The sequence below is a fragment of the Coptis chinensis genome, chromosome 3 (assembly GCF_015680905.1).
Source record: "Coptis chinensis isolate HL-2020 chromosome 3, ASM1568090v1, whole genome shotgun sequence".
Lineage (NCBI taxonomy): Eukaryota > Viridiplantae > Streptophyta > Magnoliopsida > Ranunculales > Ranunculaceae > Coptis > Coptis chinensis.
The window spans coordinates 123,460,021-123,482,995 of NC_141458.1; the positions used below are offsets into that span (position 1 = coordinate 123,460,021).

The 22,975-nt window shown below is 36.6% G+C and overlaps 1 protein-coding gene across 1 annotated transcript; it reads right to left on the bottom strand.

Annotated features, from left to right (window-relative positions):
- Positions 1 to 487: 487 nt before the first annotated feature.
- Positions 488 to 22,289, bottom strand: LOC147514077 (TATA-binding protein-associated factor BTAF1-like). The gene is given in 31 exon segments (XM_086597490.1): positions 488 to 957; positions 1,038 to 1,250; positions 1,554 to 1,636; positions 1,756 to 1,865; positions 2,755 to 2,804; positions 2,891 to 3,154; positions 3,235 to 3,465; positions 3,552 to 3,656; positions 4,681 to 4,749; positions 4,866 to 5,355; positions 5,572 to 6,110; positions 7,297 to 7,776; positions 8,181 to 8,300; positions 8,393 to 8,830; positions 8,930 to 9,355; positions 9,439 to 9,609; positions 10,440 to 10,680; positions 11,861 to 12,072; positions 12,582 to 12,650; positions 12,760 to 12,892; positions 13,544 to 13,669; positions 13,671 to 14,130; positions 14,420 to 14,528; positions 14,732 to 15,069; positions 16,581 to 16,662; positions 17,406 to 17,460; positions 17,639 to 17,859; positions 19,554 to 19,648; positions 20,527 to 20,716; positions 21,861 to 21,922; positions 22,005 to 22,289. Coding segments are annotated over 29 exon segments (6,150 nt in total). The 5' UTR covers positions 20,576 to 20,716; positions 21,861 to 21,922; positions 22,005 to 22,289; the 3' UTR covers positions 488 to 786.
- Positions 22,290 to 22,975: the final 686 nt, after the last annotated feature.

Genomic DNA, 22,975 nt, shown 5'->3' on the forward strand with positions numbered 1-22,975 from the left:
TGTTTTTCACCAAAACAGTAGAAAAAGAAGAAATTGAGCCTAAGTGGACATAGACAGATTTGGGGTATCATTTGGAATCTGGGTTTTCTACTAGTTCTTGCGTAATGCATTTAAAATTTTCTTGAATCAGATGAAAATACATGTTAGAAGGCGTTTCCCTCCCATATTAGAAGACCATAACAACTTTGCATCAAACGGACCAGATATTAAAAGACACAAGAACCGCGGTAACGAGCATAAAATGAAGTTTCACATCCCATATACGACCAGCCCATTTTAATTATTTACCACCACAGCCGAAGCCTCTTAGTTTTCACACAGTTTTCTCTTCTTTACTATATTTTTTCAATTGAGAAAACAAGAATAAGAAAAGTAAAATTAGAGAAAACAAGAATAAGAAAAGTAAAACTAGTCAAATTAATTGCCAATTCCGTATAAATGATTTAATAAACAAAGCCATAAACAATACACAGTGCAGCACCAAAAAGAGTGAAAAAGGCAACAGATATTGATTATGATGATATGGAATATACAGTTTGGAAGATTTACATTGGTACCCCTATTTCGTTCAGAGATCTCATTCCCAATGGAAAGGCTGATTGATTCTATCCCACCCCAACCCCAGATGAAAATTCAAAACCTCCATTCCATACGGCTTCTCAAAAAAATATAAATGGCCGTGTACAAAAAGGTAAACAAAGAATCATGAGTGATAGCGTCAAAATCTTGAGCCCACGGACTCCTCTCATGCTAATATACACTTATGTACATTCTCTGTGACTTGATTTAGCCATTAAGCTTTGCAAGGAACTGGTTGAGATCATACTCCTCCGTATATTGTGATTGGTCCCACAGCTCCTCCAGTCCACCAAGGACAGCTTTTAATCCTCTCCCACCTCCCACGACTTTAGTTTCTCCGTCGATCTTGACCTCAGGATTCTTTGAAGGTGCGGCACCCTGGTCCATCATTAGGCAAACTAAGTCGAGATTCTCTATTTCTCTATTTAACTTAAATTTTAAAGGATATAAGTAAATACCTTGTTGCCTGTCTGAGCAGATGTGAACAAATCCAGCAACTGGTCTGTATTCATTGTTTTCATACTGGCATTCTCTGAATTGATCACGGCATTGGCTACTGAAACTTTAAACTTTTGGAGGCTCATAACTTTTTCCTCCAACGTTCCGCGCATGATAAGGCGATGAACGTTTACAACTTTACGCTGACCCAACCTATGTGCTCGGTCCATTGCCTGCAAGGGCATATTGCAACAGAAAACATAAGTAATCCAATATAACATATTAGGTGGCATTCACTTTTTTTTCGCTAAACCCTAGGTGGCATTCACTAAGCTGAACTTAAAAATTGTTTTTCCCATGATTCAATGTATACTTTTATTTTAATTGGAGCACTATTACATGATTAATGTAAACTGCAGTCCTGAACAGTTGTTGACTTGTGGCCTACCATACTTTAAAGTTGATCAGGTGATACTTGTATGAGAACAAAAAAGGATAAAATCACAGCCCTGTCACAAGAAAACATGAGTGAGTACCTGGTGATCTCTCATAGGATTCCAATCATGTTCCATAAAAACTAGTGTATCCGCTGACGTCAGGTTCAATCCAAGTCCACCAACTGCAAGCATAACATCAAAACAATTCTGAATATACAAATAGTCCTAAAATTTCACGAGCAAGGTAAAAGAGGCTTCTTGTAGCTCCATCCAGTCTATAAATCATAAAACCAATATGTACCATGTGTAGTGAGCAGGAGTACATCAATAGTCGGGTCTGAATTGAAAGCTTTCACAATTTCAAAACGTTTTCCTGGTTCAACAGAGCCATCTAGCCGCATGTATGTCAAACTGATTTGAAACAAGATTTAAAGTTTTAAATCAGATTGGGGAATCAATAATAATCAGTAATGTTCATAAAACTCTGAATTACAAAAACCAAAACTTAATTTAAGAAAAATTTGGCCTGATTATCAACAAGGTAACGAGAACTTATGAAGAGATATTGACGCAGCTTAAACAGAGGGTTTGAGTACTAGAGACGCAAATGCAACAACCTAGACATAAGTAATAAACTTTTGGAATCAAGAGCTAATTTCGTCTCCACTAGACACAATTTGTAGAATTTGGTCCTTTGGAGTACGAAATTGTTGGTTTTTGCAAGATCTAGTCTAAATGCCAGTCAAACATAAATACTCCAAAAGGAGCCTTGTTTATCAGTCTATCAATTTCCAAGCACACGAGCATATGCGTTTGATGTGTCATATATGAAGAACAATAATGTGATACCTCTTGGATATGGTCCCAATGTGATCAAAATTCTTCTCGACATTAGTACAGAGTTTTAAAGTGACAATACACACAGTAAAATACTAGGACACACTTCAAATATGCATCAGATACACTAAATATCTAAAGGATATTTCTTCAATATGGTCCCCGCCTGATCAGCATATTTCATAGAAAGTTGTCAAAGTTATGGCATATATACACAAGGACTCTCGTATCATAGGACGCTGTGAAAATTATGACATATATACAAAAGGAGAAATGGTAAGCCGTTGGATGGTTAAGAGAAGGGCGGTGTTATCAGTAAACACTAGACAAACATCCGCACTGATACTAAAACCAAAATTCTATTCAACATTGACCTTCACTAAAATTAGTCCCACACAGCTAAAAGGGTCAAGATATTAGCGAAGCCATGTTTAACCAACTACAAAATAAAGCAGTTTCCAACCTTTTCATATGTGCATGAAACAAATCTCTTTCAATTATATCCAGCAAGGCCTGCGAATGCACAAACATATAATGGAATGACATTCTGACTCAACTTCCAAGGAATCCAAATTAAACACGAAAGAGTAAAATATTACCTTGTGCTGAGCAAATATCAAAACCCTGTGTTGTCCAGCAGCAACATCAGCTTCTGAACTTGACACATCAAGACCTATCCCACACTCCTCCAGTATTTCTTGTAAAGCTACTAGCTTAGGAGAATGGTGCAGTTTATGAAGGTCAGAGATAATGTCAGCACACCCAGGAATGAGTTCTGAGAAAAGGCTTGTAAGGGAATTAGAAAGCTTTTCACCAACAACGAGCAATGGATGACTACAAAGTTTTAGCAGGTACTGAAGTGCCTGTAAATTAAATATATAAGTACAAAGAAAATGAATAAATTATAATTTAAATGATCTAAACACAGTTAGAGTTGTAATACCTGGAAGACATGTGAAGTTGCTTTTGGCGGAGCACTATTTCCTTCAGCTGTGTCTTCTGACTTGTTTATCTTTACCAGCGTAGAGATCTCTCTTTTCACATCGGAAGAAGAGAACTGCTCATAAAGTTTCAACTGCACAGGGCTCAAATCACAATATCTATCTTGAATAATTTTCTCAGGCAGATCAGACAACACCTCATCCTTCGTTCGACGGAGGAGGAACGGCATGACCTGTTAAAAGATACTTTAAGTTAAAACCAAAACGATATTGAACCGTTTCACATCAAAATTGTAAGCATCTTATTAGAAGAACTAACCTGCTTGTGCAATGCTTCCATAGCAAGTGCCCCAGCTTCAGCATCCTTGACAGAACATTTAGCATCTTTAGATGCTAAAAGCGGTTTCCCATAAGTGGCTTGGAACTATAAAAGAAACCCGAACAAGGACTATGGTCACAATAGATAATGAAAAGCTAAATGTCCACGGGACCTTATTAATACAAAATGCATCGTTATCAGAAACTTCAAGATTAGCAAAGCTAAACTTCAAGAAATCACATCTACCTCTTCTATTATATCAAAAAATTTAAGGGTGATCCCTTTTGAGTATTTTGTGGTGAGATAGGATAGGCTTTTGTATTTAGAAGTAGAATAATTTGTAGTTCTTGGGTTAGCCTCTTGTGGCTATGTTTTTAGTTTTATTTTGTTTCTTTGTAATAGTAGGCTTTCTCAGCCTACTTTCTTTTCATTTTTAATGAGATTTCAACTTAACCGAGCAAAAAATATATATATATTTTTGAGGTGATGGAGAAAATACACCAAGCAAAAAATATATATATATTTTTGAGGTGATGGAGAAAATACACCATACCTAGTTCAGATAAGCAAATCATTCACGAATAGGTACAAAATGGCACCAACAATTTCCACAAATTTTCAAAATATGCAACCATCTCTACATTAGCTTCAAGATTTTCCACATACATCACATCTCAAACATTCCATGCCACTACTACTGTAATTACATCATTACGCATACGGATATGCTTCCGTCGTACAACTCCTTTTCGTTTATTCCACATCATGTTGGTTAATGAAGTTCCTACTTGAATTCATGAATAAGAACGCAGTTTTGTATTTTTTTTTGGGGGAAAACAAGATCGAGGATACTATCATTTAAAATTATAGACAAGATAATGATAAATATAACCCACACCAAAGCCTTCAACTTGGTGTTTCCAGATTGTTGTTAATGTCTATAATTTCATCTAATCTGGTGACTTAAGAGTTTACACTTTATTCGCATATTATGTCTACGATTCACATAACCGACGGTAGGTCCTTTAACTATGAAGATGAATACAACGAGATTTATAGCATGAGCTCAAGCGTAACTGAAACTGAAAACTATAAGGTCTTTCAATATGTAAAAATAAATGAGACTCACCTGTCGCTCTGTTCCAAGAAACCCAGGCATAAGAAAGTCAAAAAGGGACCACAGCTCCAATATGTTATTCTGCAAGATATACATATATACAAATACCATATGAAACATTAGTTGAGGAAAGGTAAAGTTATTTCTAACTTCTACTAAAAGAGCTTCATGTATTGGTTGCAAGCCTGATAGCTGACCTGGATCGGTGTTCCACTAAGAATTAGTCGGTGCTCGGCTTTTAATTGTTTCACAGCACCAGTAATTTTAGACTTCGAGTTCTTGATGATATGCCCCTCATCTAAGATACAATAATTCCAGACAACTTGTCCAAGATGGTCAATATCTTTGCGGACCACATCATACGATGTTATGATGGTATTATGCATTTCAAAATGACTTCGAAGGGAAGCACGCTCCTGAGCAGAACCAACATACTGGAGTGGTTTAATTACAGAAGAGTCGATATACTTTTCTATCTCATAAACCCAATGCCCAACCAGAGTTGACGGACAAATAATTAAAGATAGGGTATCCCTGCCATCATTAGAAGCACGATTTTCTACTATGTCAGAGGCCACAATTGCGGATGCTTGAAGCGTTTTGCCAAGTCCCATATCGTCACATAAGATTCCATGAAGCTTGAAACGTCTCAAGAAGGATAACCAGTTTATACCCTCTTGTTGATACCTGGAAAAAGATATAACATTTGTCACCACGGAAATCAGAGAAACAAACCAATTTATAAAACAAAGGCATTTTGCAAAATAAATAATAATCCAAAAGACAATGATTTTAGATAAATGACACAGAATTATAAAATTAAATAATAAGAGTAATATAAATAACAATAAGAACAATTCCAATAATAATAATAATAATAGCAATATTAAAAACAACAACTACCTCCTTAATGTCACTTTCAATTCAGTCGAAAGCTTGTAATCATCAATATGAGAGTTGTCAAGTAGCTGTTCCAAAAACTGTGCATCTTCCGTATTCTGAGATACAGATTCACTCAATCCAATTGGGGGAGGGAGGCCCCTTGCTAAAGGGAGAAGAGGTACAAGAGCAGCAAAACTATGTGTCACACTTTGTCTGACAGCTGCATCAGAATCACTCATACACCTTAGAAGAGGAACAACTAATAATGGAGAATAGGGTACCAGCTCAACTCCTAATCCCTGTACAAGCAAACGTAGAAGCATACTAGCGCCTTGTCTAGCATGAACAGATGATCTATCTCCAAGCATAGGTATGGCCTTCTCAATGACAGCTGCCATCACAGTTACTTCCGTTGACTTGGCCATTGATGTAATACACCTGGAAGCCGCTAACCTCACAGCAACATGAAAATGGCAGACACACTTAAAGACGCATGGAAGAAGCGTGAGCAGTTTGGCCTTTAATGCTCCATCAAGTAGAGGTGCAACAGAACGTATTACCTGTATAACAGGGAGACCGTTCTTGTATCATTTTTCACAACACAGATTACAGATTTAGTTTCTGTTGGAAGGGACTAGAATAGTGGACAAAATGAAAGAGCTAAACATGTGTCCATTCTAAAACATCATAAGATAAGGACAAATCACCTAGTACAGTCATACTATAGCTCAAATTTCATTTCATCTCAAAATATGTCCACAGTATGGAAGAGAAGAAAACAAGCAAGAAGATCTTGGATAAGACTAGCAAAGTCGGTAAAACCTTTGGGTGATGATACCAGAGGTCTGGGGGTCGAACCCCGCCAACATCAAAGAGTTACTGATCTCATTTAAAACAGGCTTGCCGATCAAAAAAAAAAAGTGAATTTTCACGAGTTATACAGAGGTAGATATAAGTTTCTAGTTATTTTGTATTGCTACTACATACAGAGAATATCACAAAAGAGACATTCGAATTCTTTATTAGGAAAAAAGCTCTAAGACAGACAGACAAACAAAATGTCCTCAAAGAAACAAACTAGGAAGTCATAAATCTTTTCCATTACTAATCATCATCAACGAAACCCTCCACTTGGATATCATCTATGTGACATTGGCACAGGTCCGCGTCTCAGTGTCCGACACGGCATCTTGAAATAAATGGGCAACAGGCACACAGCTGGGTCAATACTCTGTTCAAATTAGCTGACCACAACTCCTAATCTTCCATTTTAGTATGTGATGTATTACCAGTTAATCATAGACTATCTATATATTGACCCCAAAATCTTGCTCAACTCAATGGTAATCAACTTTTGGGTAAAAAGAACGAGCTTACTATCCTTCACATTTCTCTTGTCTCTTACAAATGTCACAGGATGAAGGAATTAGATTAATTTCCTCCACCCCTTGTTTCCCACATTTTTTTTGATCACCTTTTCATTCCCCTTTACAGGACGAACAAATCCATTTAAGTGCATCAACATGTGTCCACGTATCCGGCCGACACATGACACATTTTTCATATGAAGTGTTAATGTTACACAGTTCATCATTTTCAATCATATTTCCCCAACACACCCCAAAACAACTTACCAAAAGAAAACCACAACGAGACTGTTTAAAACAACACACACACGAACACAAACTAGAGCCCATCAGAATACTAGGCTACTAATATTAACATGCAAATAGAAGTGATGATCACCTGAATATTGTTTATCAAGAGCTGCGGATCTTTAACACTGTCAACTGCATGAGTTGTTTGCTCATTGTCTGAAGTTTGCTCTTCTTGACTCTGAGGCTTAAAAACTTCAGTAAGACATTCCCAAACTTTAGGAAGCTTATCGAATAGATTAGCACCAAACTTCTCACACAAATGCCTCAATGCAAGTTCTGACCCACGTCTGCTAATAAAACCTTCAAACCTGGACCGGTCTTCACCACCAACCGGCAAATGAGATTTAGTCTTCTGAAATCCCACAGAGCTTGCAAAACTTAACAAATCTTGATCTTCAATAATTTCCATGGAATTTATGACTGCGGCTTGAGGTGTCTCACAAGGATCCATGCATGTTAAATTGCACAAGTTCTTAATTAATTTATCATTTGGGCCAGGCTTTCGTGCAATACAATGAGAAATGAGCTCAGCAAGTGCTTCAGCGGCCTTGTGCTGCAGTATTTCCTCCTTACAGTAAAAAATCAAAAATTACGTTAGAACATCCACCACAAAATTAATTGACACTTGATATTTACTCTTAAAAAAAAGGAAAACTTCAAATTGGAAATTCAGCAGATCTCAGGTCATCCATATTACCATAAAACACCACACAAGTAGTGACTCATGAGTGTGAGTGTCTGTCTATCTATAGTTCTATACAATATGCAAGCTCATATAAATACACTATTCAAAACGTCCTTTACGTATCAGTATCCTACTTTTCTTTGGATAATGTCATGTCCGAGTCGTGTTGTATCCACGTTACGTATATCTATACAAGCTTCTTAGCATGTAACGTATGCATATGAATATATATGTAGATGAAAGTAAAAGTAAATAAATATGTGTGATTGCGTGTGGAGATTTCTCACCTGCTCTCTTTTTATAGAGGCCATCAAAGGCAAAATGATTGGATTAAGTTTAACAGGCAACTCAGATATCCAAACAACCGCAGCTGCAACAAGACTTGAGACTGTAATATGCAAATTATTCTGCAAAATTTATAAAAGATAAATCAAAAGAATATTAAAAGCAGGGAGGATGAAGAAATGCCACTCTTTGCAGAAGTAATAGGAATGCGTACCTGAATGCATTTCAAATAACCAGCAGTTGCAAGAAGTCGCTGCCTTGATGACTCCAAACCATCGAGGATATGTCTTTCAACATTTTGTTCCCCAGTCAACTGGTCACCCGACAGTGAAATTTTTGATCCAAAACTAATAGCATCATCAACATTCAAGGTTTCCAAATTAATAGGTGATACAATATTCTTTAAAATCCCGGATGATGCAACTGCAGCAAACAACAAACTAGCCTCACTACGCATCTTTGCATAAGTTCTTGAAAGCTCCGTGTATGGAAGAACTGAATCTTTTGTAGGCATTGAAGGATCAGCACATGATAACAAATCCAATAGCCATTTCCTGAGACGTCCAACATAGCCAGATATGCTTACATCCTGTCCAGAAATAGAGTTACTCTGAAGCTCTTTGAACCATGCTATAAGAATAATGGAAGCCACCTGGACAAATGGAGCATTTCAAATTATGATCATGAGAATTTAGTGCCACAAGACCAGTATTACAAAATTAGTAATCGTATCGACTATTGAAGAAGTTACCTGTCTCTGGACTCCAGACGCAGAGGTGAGCTCGTTCCATAATGGATCGACTACAAACTGCAAAGACTCATGAGACAACTTAGAAGCATATATACCCAATGCCGCAGCTGTAGCAACACGTGTATAAGTGACTGACTTCTCACTATCTGCGCCAACAATTATCTTGACATGATTGGAAGTAACCACTCCATTTCTCTCATGCAAAGTGGTTTCTTTTGCAGACTCAAACCCAAAGTTTCCAGTGCAGTCATTCTCTAGCTTTATAGCCCTCATCTTGGCAGCAGCTCGAACATGACTTCTCCGAGGAAGAGTAACGGGCCAATACATTTTTGAAGCATCTAAAGGTGACCCATATGGAGTACTTGCAAGTTCTATCCAAGAAGTAAAATATGACCTAGCAGCCATTTCTAAATCCGTTTCTGGACACTGGCATGAGTAAGAAAGTGAAAATCAACATGAAGCAGAAAATACTGTACATTGAAAAGCAAGCAAGAGTGTTGAACAAATACCTGAAGCAGGAGTCGCCAGACCCTTTCTGAACATTGCAAGATCTCATCATTAGCTTCAAGGAGCAAATTTTGGTAGACGATCCTGAGTGTATCACCCAAGATAAAAGAAGGCCAGAAAGAACGAGTTGCAGACTCAGATGCCTTCTGACATCCAGCTACGAGAAGCCGCTCCTGCACAACTATCCACTTAGTGATTCAACATTTAGATAAAGTGAGCATGTCAATACAGAGACATACACAATCTCAACAACAACAAGAGGGCAAACAACACACTTAACCAAACTGTTAGCAAAGAGCTAACGAAATGTAATACTGTCTCAAAGGATCAAACTTCCTAAAAGGAAATATATATATACTAGAGGCACAAATTCAGTAGCATTGCCACATTAAAATGACTTCATACAATTGTAAGAGGGGATGAATTGAATCTTACTGCACATTCTAAGTCAATATATACAATACAGACGCAAATTCAGTAACATTGCCACATTAAAACAATCTTATACAATTGTAAGAGAGGAAAATTTGAATCTTACTGCTTGTTCTAGGAATAAAAAAAGGGGTAAAAAAAATGCAAAAAAAATAAAGGAAAGTTTAAATTAAATTCAACTTCGAAACAGAGGATGACAAAGAGTAAGTAAACATGAATATATGATTTCGAAAAATAAAAAAATCTTTAGATCTGACACATATAATATGCTTGGTAAATGACTTAAACGACACTCTTTAATAAATCAATATATAGACTCAGTTCATAAATTACAGTAACTGTGCTGAATCCCATCATTTGTTTTCATATGATTCTGGCGCCAAAAACAGTTTTCATTTCAGGACATGGTTATATCAGCAATTCCAACTACTGTAACAACTCTAATAGCAGAAGTGTGCAAAACCGAGTATGTCCATAAGTTTGTTCAAGAAAAAGTTAATAAATTAATAGTTATCTACTGATGTTAAAAAAATTAGCAAATGTAAAAACAAGCTGTTATAGTAGAGTTTACCAATGTGTGTATAGCTGAATGACGGACAGATGTGATGCTGTGCCTCATAAATGGCCATAATCGTGGTGCAAGTGTTGACAACATGTATGGACTCTCTTCAGATTTATTTCCATCGCCACGTTCATCACCCAGTACCACTTCATTAAGATCGATTCCCTGTTCCTCTTTCACTGTCAATGATCCCAACATCTTCGGGATCATCTCTTCATGAGAATATATTTCTGCCAACAGATTCATAACGCTGCACCACAAAAGACAATTTTTATTTAGTTTCAACATCTACAATTTGTTTTAACACGAAGTCAAAAAGTGAGATAACAAATGACTTGCCTAATTTAACAGGAAGTCTGAAACCACTACTTATCTTCCATACATGTTAATGTTATATTGTAAAACTTACATATCTATAACAAGTCACCCACATCTTGTGAATGTTTACAGAACAAGACACTCTAAAAGTTACAAGAATACATGATAGGAATCATAGGATGCAACTACTATGGTGTTATCAAGTGCAGTGAGTTAGCAATGCAACCCATCACCTTTTCCCTATCCTTTCTTTTCTTCCATACCTGGGCCAGAGATACTGAGTATCATAATGAGGTTGACTTAATTCAGGTCAAATCACTCAACGTGATAAAATTCAACTCAAATTTTAGGATTCAATCTATTTTAAAGAGAGTTGTAATGTTCAAGCATACAGGGATTCACTGGCGACATCCAAAACAGTACAGGAAAGATTCATCTCAAGTTGGAAGATTGGAACTGTGAACACAAGACATTAGCATTTTGACGACAAAGTCTCCGAGGACAATGGATGGGCATAACCATCAACTCCATATGAAAACATTGTAATTTCATACTCATTGTTTTGATTCCATACTTGTACTAGGTAATTTGATGCACAATGACATGGAAGGAATGAAGTATATAGAAACTGAAATATACACTAGTCTAGATACATGTACTAACTACAGTGGAAACAAGTATGTTCATTTTTTTGATGCAGCTACTGGACTTCCAACCAAGAGCTTAAACTACAATCCTACTCGGAAGAAGGAAGCATGACTAGGGGATGGAGGTGGATGGGAAAGACTAATAGACACACTAGTAGGTAGTCAGGTCATAGTAAGGTAGTCTCATTAGTCTCGTTCTGTTCTTAACATGCTTGTATTGATCTCTCTTCCACATTCAGGTAGAAGAATAGAACCCTTTTACTTCCACCACAATTCCTATAGAATATAGATCTAATCCAAACCAAGTAGAGTGACATCTACCCATCATAACAAAGGTGGTTAACTGAGTATCCTGCATAACTAACTACAATTATGTTTACTGGAAACATACGATAGACATTATGTTAACTTATGAGTACTACCATCAAAATAAAAATAATATGCCAAATAAGCGTAGGCATAGACCTGCTAGTGGATGGGCTCAGATCATCTAAGTCAAGCAGTATATCCCAAAGTAGCATAACGATCGTATGTAATATTTGGCCGTTAAGAGAAACTATCGAAGCTGCAGCAGGTATTAAAGCATCAGCAGCAACAGCCCTAACATCATCATCAGGATCTTCCAGCCCCGATTTACAAGCGTGGAGAACAGAATCAAGCAACCCATTGAGCATATCCTGCAGACCACTAAAAATAGTTAACGTCAAAAGAGAAAAGAGAACAAAGATTCATAATCAAGGATGCTCCACAATAAATGAAACCAAAACAGCAAATAAAGTATAAATCTAATACAGTGGACTACTGGTCAATCCCTGAAAGGATGCGCCTGCAGTCTTGGTCTCCATCCGCCGGGGAGGTTGTTTAGGGTTTAAGGGAATAAAAATATAACAACCAATAAAAAAATATGAAGCAAACATGTCAAAAACTCACATGAGTCGGCTTCTTAGGCATTAAAAATATAGGTATCAGGAGATCATCAAGATGTCATCCATATTATTCAGTAATCAGTATGCATTCGTTTATTTCAAATAATTTTTTGCAGTAACTTGATCCAAAGATTAGTATCATAGTCACCTATATAGCTATATAACTCAGTCCAGTTAAAGAAATAAACTTAAACAGAAACAACAAACATTCCATCCTTTGAAAGTACGTGAGCAAAAAAATATGAAGAATCAAATCATACCCGTCGTACTGCGACCAGATACTTGATACCCAAAAGGCTCCCATGGCGAATCTCCCATTCTGATCTACTCTGAAGAATACACAGAAGCATAAATCCTATATGACTCAGAACTCAGAAAAAAATATTGAATCCAAAGAACGACGGAAGAATAACAAATTTCCAAACCCAAAATAATGACCTGCATTTGCAACAAGATCTTCAGAGTTTCATGAACTAACGACGGATGCATGTACTTGAGCGTTGCGCCAAGTGCCTGCGCACAGGTTTCCCGAACCGGGGCAACAACCTGGTCAGAAACATAGTCTCCAAAACTGCACAAACACCAAGTATATAAACAAGTTTTGAGCATAAGATACAGCACTAGACACAAAATCATTATAGAACTAACACCATGTGAAAGTTAAAGGGACTGCAAGAAGAGTAATAATATTTTTGGGTGGCCTTTTATGGAAATTAAAATGATCAACAGCCAAAAACTATTGTAAATAGTAATGCAAATGTTGGGTTATCCAAGTGCTCCACACGTGTTTCTTAAGAAATACCAAGGTTTGCTTCAACCTTTTATTTTGCCATATGAAACGAACCTTTGTATTTCGAAGCAAACCTTGGTAATCCTTAAGAAACACATGTAGAGCCACCCTTGGATTACCCAAAATTTGCATTATTATTATTTCTTTTTCCTTAAGAATTAAACTTTTAGTAGCACATCTTGCAAGTTATACTTCTAAATGAAAATGCACTGGAGTATTACAGCAGTACCAGATGGGGCCCAAGTCATTAATTAACCAAAAACTAGCTGTTACAGCAGGAGAAAACCTTCAATCTGAGGCTTCATGGGCTGAACACTTTAAATTATGAAGCTATTTTAAACTCTAAACTTTTATAACTATCAAAGAGACGCAACTTTAGAAAAGGGAGAAATCAGAACAAAGCAGTAAAGAAAGAAGCAGATAAGCTCATACCGGTCCAAAGACAGAACACAAAGGAAACGTATGGCACAATCTTGAAGAAACTCCCAATTTTTCATCCATGAATGCCTTGTTAGAGTTGCCAGATATAGATTTTGATGTTTCCAAGTCTGGGATGGGCCCTGTATTTTCAGAGAAACTCTTCTGCTCTACCATGTCACCCCCTTCCTCAGAATGAGATCCAACATCATACACGTAAGCCTCCGCTTCAACCTTGGCAGATTCGACCTTAAGCACATCACTAACCTGCTCAGGGATCAAGTCACATCCTCCATCTTCCATCTTAATGCATGTACCAGGATTTGCCCCCTCGTCCACAGAGGTCATTGTATATATAGTTGAACATATACCATCTTCCGACTTCAGTTTTTTCCAGTTTGGCTCTGTCTCCTCCCCAGGAACCTGAACATTCAGATCAAGTTCCATCTTTCTTTTCAATGTGGTCAATTCCTGTTTTACTTCAGTCTTATCTGAATGTGCACTTTCGGAGTTCAAATCAGGCGTAAACACTCCAGAAGAACCGCCATGATGGGTTATAATTTCTCTTAAAGCCATCATACTACCATGGCGAACCTCCCAATCTGGAATAAAAGCATCAGAAATAAGTATCACCACAAAATACCATACTTACTACTTAGCAAAGGAGTAGTCATTTCATCGGTAAAAGTTGTATTCAAGAACATACAAACATAATTAATAGAAAACTTTTTTATTCGTTAATGACTATAGAAAACCTACATGCAAAGATATATTTAAATACAGATTAACAAAAAGGACAGATAGGATACATACTGGAACAAACATATCGAGTATACATTGCAAAGATATATTTAAATACAGATTAACAAAAAGGACAGATAGGATACATACTGGGATCAAACATATCGAGTATGAGTTGCTCTATGAAATTTTGAAAGGGCCACTGTCCTTCTCCATCATAATCAAATGCATCATCATCTATAACAACATCCATAAAGATCTGTGAACAGAGCGCAATAAGAACCTGATGACCTAAATCCCAAACAATTATACTTTGGCAGTGGTGATACTTTTCAATCTACTAGATCTATAAAGAAGCATGGTCTACAATTATAGCATCAGGGAGACTGGTTTCGCAGCAGTCTCCTTTACTGAAAAACTGGAAGATCCTTTCTGATTAGGTAAAGAAAGTCTCCATCGTACCTTATTGGAGCTTATTGGATCTGGACATGTAACCTTTGGTAAAACCAAACTCTGAGAATGTGGTGCTTCAGACTCTGCAGCATCACACCAGCTTTTTGTCTGGTCTTTTGCGTTTATCTTCGCTTTCCGTTTTAACAGATTCAATTCCCTGGCACTTGGTCTTTTTGATAGAAAAGTAGGAACAATATTTGCAACAAGTTGTTGGATTTGGTTCCCATGCTGGAATATATAAGATCTATGACCAACCCCATTTTCATGAGAACTAAATTTGTTTACAAGAAGATCTTCGTCTTTGATCACATCATTGACATCCATAAACTGCTCACATACATCCAAGCCTGCCTATGGGAATAATCGCACATCAGCAAACAGGACTTTGTGCAGAATACATAACGTATGATACGCAATTGAATGCCATAAATACATATGTAGAAGGCTTGTAGAACATACACAATCCAGGATAAAAAATTGGTTCCTAACTAATCATTCAACAGGAGGATACACCAAAGACAGAGGGACTGGGTCTAGTCTAAAATAATGAAAATTGTACAGAGCACAAGAAACTGAGAATTACATCAACACTAAAAGCAATAGGCCAAGGCTATTCCTGATGGACCACCTACTCCCATGTACAACCACAAACCTAATGAGCATAATTACAGGTAACCAAGACAAAAAAAGCTAAAAATCATAAACAAAAGAATATAGCAAATCCTAAGTACGAACAACAAGAAGGTACCACTAAGACGATTCCCCTTTTCCCCCTTTTCCGAAGGTGGAAATTGAGCCCAAAACCAAAATTCCTCTAATTCCCATCTTCTGCCTGTTTTCAATGACTCAAACTGCCAATTGAAACCTCTGTGGCATATTCCTAGTTTTCAAATTTCAACATTTCTTGTACCCATCTACAATCACGCTTACTAGCCTAGGAAGCTAGGGAACTCCAACATGAATATGGTGTTCGTGTAGGACACTCCAAAATGCATGTCCCACATTTTTACAACCTAAACACTCACAGACCGTGTGTCCAACTTCTTGAACAGTTTTAGGACACATTTAGGGCACAACAAAGCATGGAAATACTTCTGGTTCTTTTTATAATTTAGAGATATAGACAACTAAGACTATTTGGGTCCTCTATTATGGATTTACGCCTCAATCAGCTCAGAGGCTAGCCTTAAGCTATTATGCTTTTGTTAAAACACTGGTATTTACTTTTATTTTATTTTTTTGATAGTTAGAACCCCGGTGAAGGTAAAAAATCCAACATAAGACCTTGGGCACAACCTCCAAAGTCTTAACCAGTAGGCCCAAACGCTGGTCGTGAAAGTGTCCGTGTCCATGCTTCCCAAGCCTGCAGGCCTTTGACGTTAAGAAAACCAAAAACAGAAACACCTTTTCCTATACAAACTTTGAGGTCAAGGAATTTAATTTAATAAAAAAAAAATCCACCACTTTTCTCTGGAAACAATTTGCTACTATTTTCTGTTAGATCAGAACCACTTGCTACTATGATGTTCCTTAAAAGGCTTCCTTTGAAGGCATGGACCAATTTAAAAGCAAAGAGATGTATCCACAATTGGCTTTTGTTCCATTAGACACACCAGACTCCACTCCAAGGATAGAAGAAGCTTACTTGTCAGCACAAATAGATTTAACTTGACCAGTGTTAACTTGAACATCCCATCCAGGGACGACAAACTAAAGTGGAGATAATTGAAATTATGTTGCAACTCAGTACACATATGCACAGTATTAAATAGCTCTTGAACTGTTGAGAACCCACCCCCTTGCACGTATATCTTACCAAAGGAAAACAACAAGATGGAAAGTAAAACAAAGGACTGACCCAGTCGACGCCGAAGATTTTGTTTTTGACGTGCCAATCGCTCCCCAGGAGTCTTGCTACCATCACTTGCAACATCATATTCCTGAACCAAAGCTGTTATTATTTCACGACATAGATTACTTAATAAAGCACAATATGGACAGAATTATAATTATAAGGTAGGCACTAGAACAACTAAATCTCAAAGAAACTGAAGCATAAAATTTTAGCAAAAAGAAAAATACATGTATAAGTACAGACACAAACATTTCTAACTAAGGTACAGCACTATGTGTACTAATGTACTATTGAGAAAGACAATTGCTTATGTAGCAACTATATAGAACACAAGTCATATTAATAACATACTAAATTTCATATATCATATAGTACTAGTCGAATGACAATTGCTTATGTAGCAACTATATAGAACACAAGTCACATTAATAACATACTAAATTTCATATATCATATAGTACTAGTCGAATGGTTCTAGCAAGTACATAATAGATTATTCCAGGCAGCCAAATAACGGTTAAGTTTCTCTGGCGAAATAATTAAGGAAATTGTAGAGAAATGAGAAAATGAGTACGAGTGTAATCGTTTATTAGGTAAATGTCGCAGACTTATTCATGAAGTTTTGAGTGATTTTTATTAGTGCTGTATCCTGTGGATAAGGAGACTAAAGAATCTCCATAGCAATAACTCAACAACAAACATAGTTACCAAACAAGCTCCAAACACAACTGGTATTACTAAGATCATCGACCAAGAAATATTTAAAGGCGAGACTAGAAACAGGAAAGCAGAATGAATATGGTCCAGAAAAAAGAAGTATGCCATCACCTGCCCACCAGATGCTAATAAAGCACCAAACTCCAACACCTTGCTGAGGTCAAAACTAGAAAAATGACAGGAAGATTAGGTGCCAAATGGTTATGCTTTTGTAAACTTTGTTACTTGATCAATTGAAAAATATAAGCAGTGCAGAGTTAATCAGCAACAAAGACGAAGCATACACACCAAGTATGAGGTCATTTTTGTACAAACAAGAAAGTGAACCAAAATACGTGACTAACCTTCTGAACGAAAGACCAGATACGAAGTCAGGGTGAGAGTTTGTCCATGACATTATCACATCTTCACCATTGCCAGAAATTCCAGCCGCCAACAACTCTGCTTCAACAGATGCAAACAATTCCTGGAGTGATGTATGAACAACATTCTGAGCAATTGCCCCAACAGCATGAGCAGCAGCAACCCTGGTGTCCCAGTTCTTACTACGAAGATAGACTGACACCTATATGAACACGACGCTCATAGTAAGAAACATTTTGAAGCATTAGAAACTGGACTAGCAGCAATAAATTGAGGAGACAAGCCGTGACAGGTAACAAACTTTTCAACAGTCAAGGTAATTTCAAGCTTAGGAAACAAAGCTAGCATGAGAAACTATTGAACACAAAACAAACGAGTTTGAAGATAAAGAACTATATTAGAGCTCAGACATCGGAATACATATTACTAAACACTAACCTAAAATATTGATAAATAGAATAATCAAATTAATCTGTATTCAAAGTTATGGAACTAAAAGTCACAAGGAAGGTTGTTGTAACAATGATAACAACATCTATGATGGTGGTTCACTTGGATTAATATTACTGTTTTTCTTATTCTTAGAGTGTGTACATTAGAACAATAACCACAACAATGACAACGACACCAGTGGTGATGGTTTTGCTCGCAATCAATCAAATGATGGATGCGGTGTTAAAAGCGCTAGAGGAAAAATCATTCAGTCCAAGTATGTCATAAGCTTGGAGCAAATAGATCGCTGTATAGTTTTTATAGAGTCCACCACCAACTTTCAATGATTACGCAATCAACTAAACCCCTGGAATCCCTGGAGTACACTATATCTGACATACCTCACACAAAGATTATGAGAGTTGTGAAGATTTATTGCCAAACAATGAGTATGAACATATGAGAACAGCTTTTGGACACTTTTGGTATGATACCAGCTAGGTGGGATTATCAAAATAAAAGGTAATATTTTGTCACAAAAAAGGGTAGCAAGAATATAACAGAAGGGAACGGAGTCAGTCAAAGGACACTCCACCATATTTGTGTTCTTAATGTACGCTGAAACAATTGTTTTCTTTTATACATGTAAGTCACCTATAAATATAATTATACTACACGAGTTTTAGTTTTTGAATACTAAGTTGGGATTAGGGCAGGGAATCGGGTCGGGTAGACCCGAATTTGACCCGACTCAATTACCGAATACATCGGGTTCAGGTCGATTTTTATATCCATTTATATGATCGGTTCGGATATGTTGGGTTCGGGTTCAGATATATTTTTTAGGTTTTTTTTTAAATTTTTAGTGTTATCCGGTCGGGTTCGGATATTAAATTTCAGATATAATCGGGTTCGGATTCGGATATTATGAAACTATTCGGATTCGGATATAGCCGAACCCGACCCGATCCCTGCCCTAGTTGGGATCTTTAGAATAAATTTTGGCGGGGAAAACAGGATAAAGTTCTGTATATACAGAAAAAAAGAAAAAGAAGAAGATATAATCCTACAAATGAATGTCTCTGCATATGAAATTCTCTGTTGCAAATATCTAATTAATGGAGCACGCTTGTTTACCCATAAGGTGTACGTTTATTAATATATGGCATCCCATATGATGCTTCACTCAAATTCGCGATGATATCACCAAGGCAAATCACAAGAAAATCGGTTGCGGGCTATATGATCATGGACACTAGAGCTAATTAGATTCCCACTCCACTCAATAGCAAATAGTTAATTAATGGGTCATGGGGATGCTGCACGCAGGAGGTGTTCCTCATCAGTATTTGCCCATGCAAAAGAAACATGTTTACACAAATATTGTCACTGGTAAAAACATTTGCAAGAATAAGTTAAGCAGGAAATACAACATCAGGATATAGAGTTGCTTCAGCCAAATACCTTCTTTAGAAAAGAACTCAGATCTTGTGGATGTGCTTTAGCAATAGCCCCAATTTGATTAGCAGCCTCAAACCTTGTTGCTTGAGTTGAACCAGCTTTATGTCTATCAAGGAAACTAAGAACAGAAGCTCAAAGGCAAAAACTTTACTTTTGAAGTTTAAGTGATCACCATATATTTGTTGTTTTACACATTGAACTGACAATTCCATAAGGTATGATGGTATACAAGTAATTTCATTAAGAAAGACAATGACCTAATCTGGGGTTAAATCGGTATAGCCTGTCAAGGAGCGATTAGCGACTAGGTGTAGTAGGTTGGGGTCAGGATTAATCGAGTGGTTCTCCCAATTAAGAATTTCCTTTCCTTAGGAAACATAATACAACATGAATTTTTTAAAAAAAACACACAAAATTTGTGTTAAATAAATACTAATGAAAACAACATAGCAACAACTGTTAAAAGTAAAAACTAAGTTGCACTTCTGATGGTAATCTGGGAAAAATATTCACTTTTTCGAAAGTGCGATTATGCATAGTACAGCAAACATGGTCTAACATAAATCAAATGAAAAAAAAGATTGAAATACCAAATAAATTCCCACCATAATCTCGCAGACTTGTACATGTGTGATTACCATAAGCATATCCTATTATCTTGCAAGGAGAAACGAGATCTTAAACAAGCATTAAAATATTTTTTTCAAGTCAAAATCAAGATAACTCTCCTGCTTATTCGGGGACTTTTAAGCTCTGACTTAAACTGGGGGATAAATTGGGGATTAACCCCGACTTAACTGCATATCACTAGTGGGTCTTATGTTTATTTAGAAGACGCATTCAAGTTGTGTGACATCTAAAAGTGAATCAATTCATAGCCATGTAATAACTCCAGCATCTAATAAGTCATAACATAGCATATTTGAGAATACATAAATATAATCATAACAAACTCAATCATAACCAGAAAGGATACTGTCCAATAGTGTGAGCAAGCGATGAAGACGAGACGACTGTTGAGCCATAAAACTTGTAGTGGTGCAGACTCTTTCATGCAAACTCCCCAGGATCTAAAAGATCTGATGTCTACTCCATTCATTTAGTACAATGCCATGTGTTGTTCTTGAAAGTATTCTCAATCTTAACCTTTTATTTGAAATGTACATCTAGCAAGAAAACAAAAGAGGTGAAATAGATGATGCAACACAGATGCAAATTTAACCAATATAATAAATGAACAAGAGAATAATGTATTATCATTTAAGCCTTTCAACCTAAAAATATGAGGAAGAACATATTCTAGATTAACTAGGCCTTTTGCTATCATCTAATAATTTCTTTTCACAAGCTTTTACCACATTTAATTTCTTCCATCACATTTGCAGATTTAAAGGATTACGATAAAGGAAGGGAGAGAAGAAAATTGGGATTTTGGATCGATGTGACCAATATTTCACAAAACGTTTTGAGGCTGAATCAAGACAATGCCTAAGGAAATGAGGCATACCTCAGTGTATACACCTCAAAGTTACTTTAAACATGAAATTTTGAAAGAAGAAGAATATCAACAAATCGAGTACCTACTAGGTCACTCTTCTTAATATGTGTAAATGACTCTATCATCTGCAATATTCTTTTGCATATTATACTCGCATTCCCCATCCTGATTTAGTCAATTTCAGCATTCACTTTGGCATGTGGCTGAAAAATATCATATAGAGACAAAAATAACTTAGGTTTCCAAAGTAAACCTAGGCAAATTAGTTTGTTCCGTTTTAGAGAAGATGAGAAATGAGTCAATAAAGTACTTGGAATTGAACTCATGGGAATCCTTAGTTCTTTACTTATTAATCACACACATTTCTATCTACATTCCAAAGAAGAAACCTGGTCTGTTTTTCTATTCACTACTTAGATTGTATAGCCACTGCCTTTGTTGTTTTTTGCTTTTCTGCTTTTGGTTTCAGTTCCTGTTCTTAAACAATCTCACAATGCCCGGCCTAAAAGAAGTCAAACCATCACAGAAATCCCGCCAGAAATCAACCTAAAAAACCCTCACTCCAACCATCTCATGAAACACCATTACATTCAATAAAAATACTAATTCACACATCAAAACCACTTAGCAAACCATTCCATATTAGAGTCCATGTATTGTCAAACACAACATGAAACAAAGACCCCTCCCCTGTGAATCTTTGTACATAACTTCATGTTTATAAATGAGATTAACTTGTGCATGCATTTATAGCAATGAGAAAAAAAAACACAATGCAGATCAACAAAAACAACAAATGTATGATTAAGTACCTGATTTCAAGGTCGCCCTTTGTTTCCCACAACAGAATAAATGCACCTTCTCTGTTCAACGTCTGTGACACATTTCATCAAACAGTTAATTAGCAATTCGAAACTCATAAACAAAATAAACATATAAAATGATTGTGTAACTACCTCGATTCTATAAACCCGTTTATATGTTTCTGGATTGAAGGGTGGGACCTACCAACTAGATTTTGTTTGTTTAAGAAAAAAAAAAGGGGGATAATGAAATGAAACTGAGAACGTGGGAAATTGAATCAACGGGTTTTGTTTTGGAATGAAACTTGTTCTCCTCTTTTTTTTTTTTTTTTTTAATAGTGACTGACTGATTTCGTTTCGTGAAAAAAAATGATGGAAAATTATTTATTTATTGACATCATTTTGACGACGAACTAGGGTTGGATCACGTCTTCTTCTAGATTCACACGTCACTGGGCCTGGCCCTATTCTTTTGCGATGTAATGGGCTTGGATCCGGACTTTATATTTATTGATCCAGGCGGTTCAAATTTGTTTATGTAGTGAGGCCATTGGACACGTCAATTTTCAACATTTGTTCTTCTACAAATTACATTGATGATAGGTCCTTCACAGAAACAGATTGCTCTAAGTGCATGATATAAGACAATACTGCAGCTCATGCATAACACCCACCTTGAATGACATTACATTAGTGATTAGTACGAGCAGCAATAGTCAAGACTACACCCAGACATAGCAGTAGTGGCCCTTCAACAACTGCAGTACATTTTGCAATGAAGCTTGTTGAAAAACCAATTCTTTTATTGATAACCAGCAAGAGTTCACAATTTGTTTTTCTTTATATTTGCCCGAATCCCTGCTGCTTCAGGATTTCCTTAAGATGCTTGACGATTGTGGAGTCTGAGGGGTGCCACTTGCAGTCTTTGATACATGGAGGTCTCCTTCATCTTGTATTAACATGCCAGTTGCTTAAGATAGCCAGATCCATTGCATTGTTGTAATTGGTTTCCTTTTGAGAGTAATGTCGTGATTTGTAAATATAGAAAAGACCAGCTTCTTGCACACCGCTGCAGTGAAGGTTCTTTGTCGTCAGATACAATCCCATATGTGGAAGAATAGCAA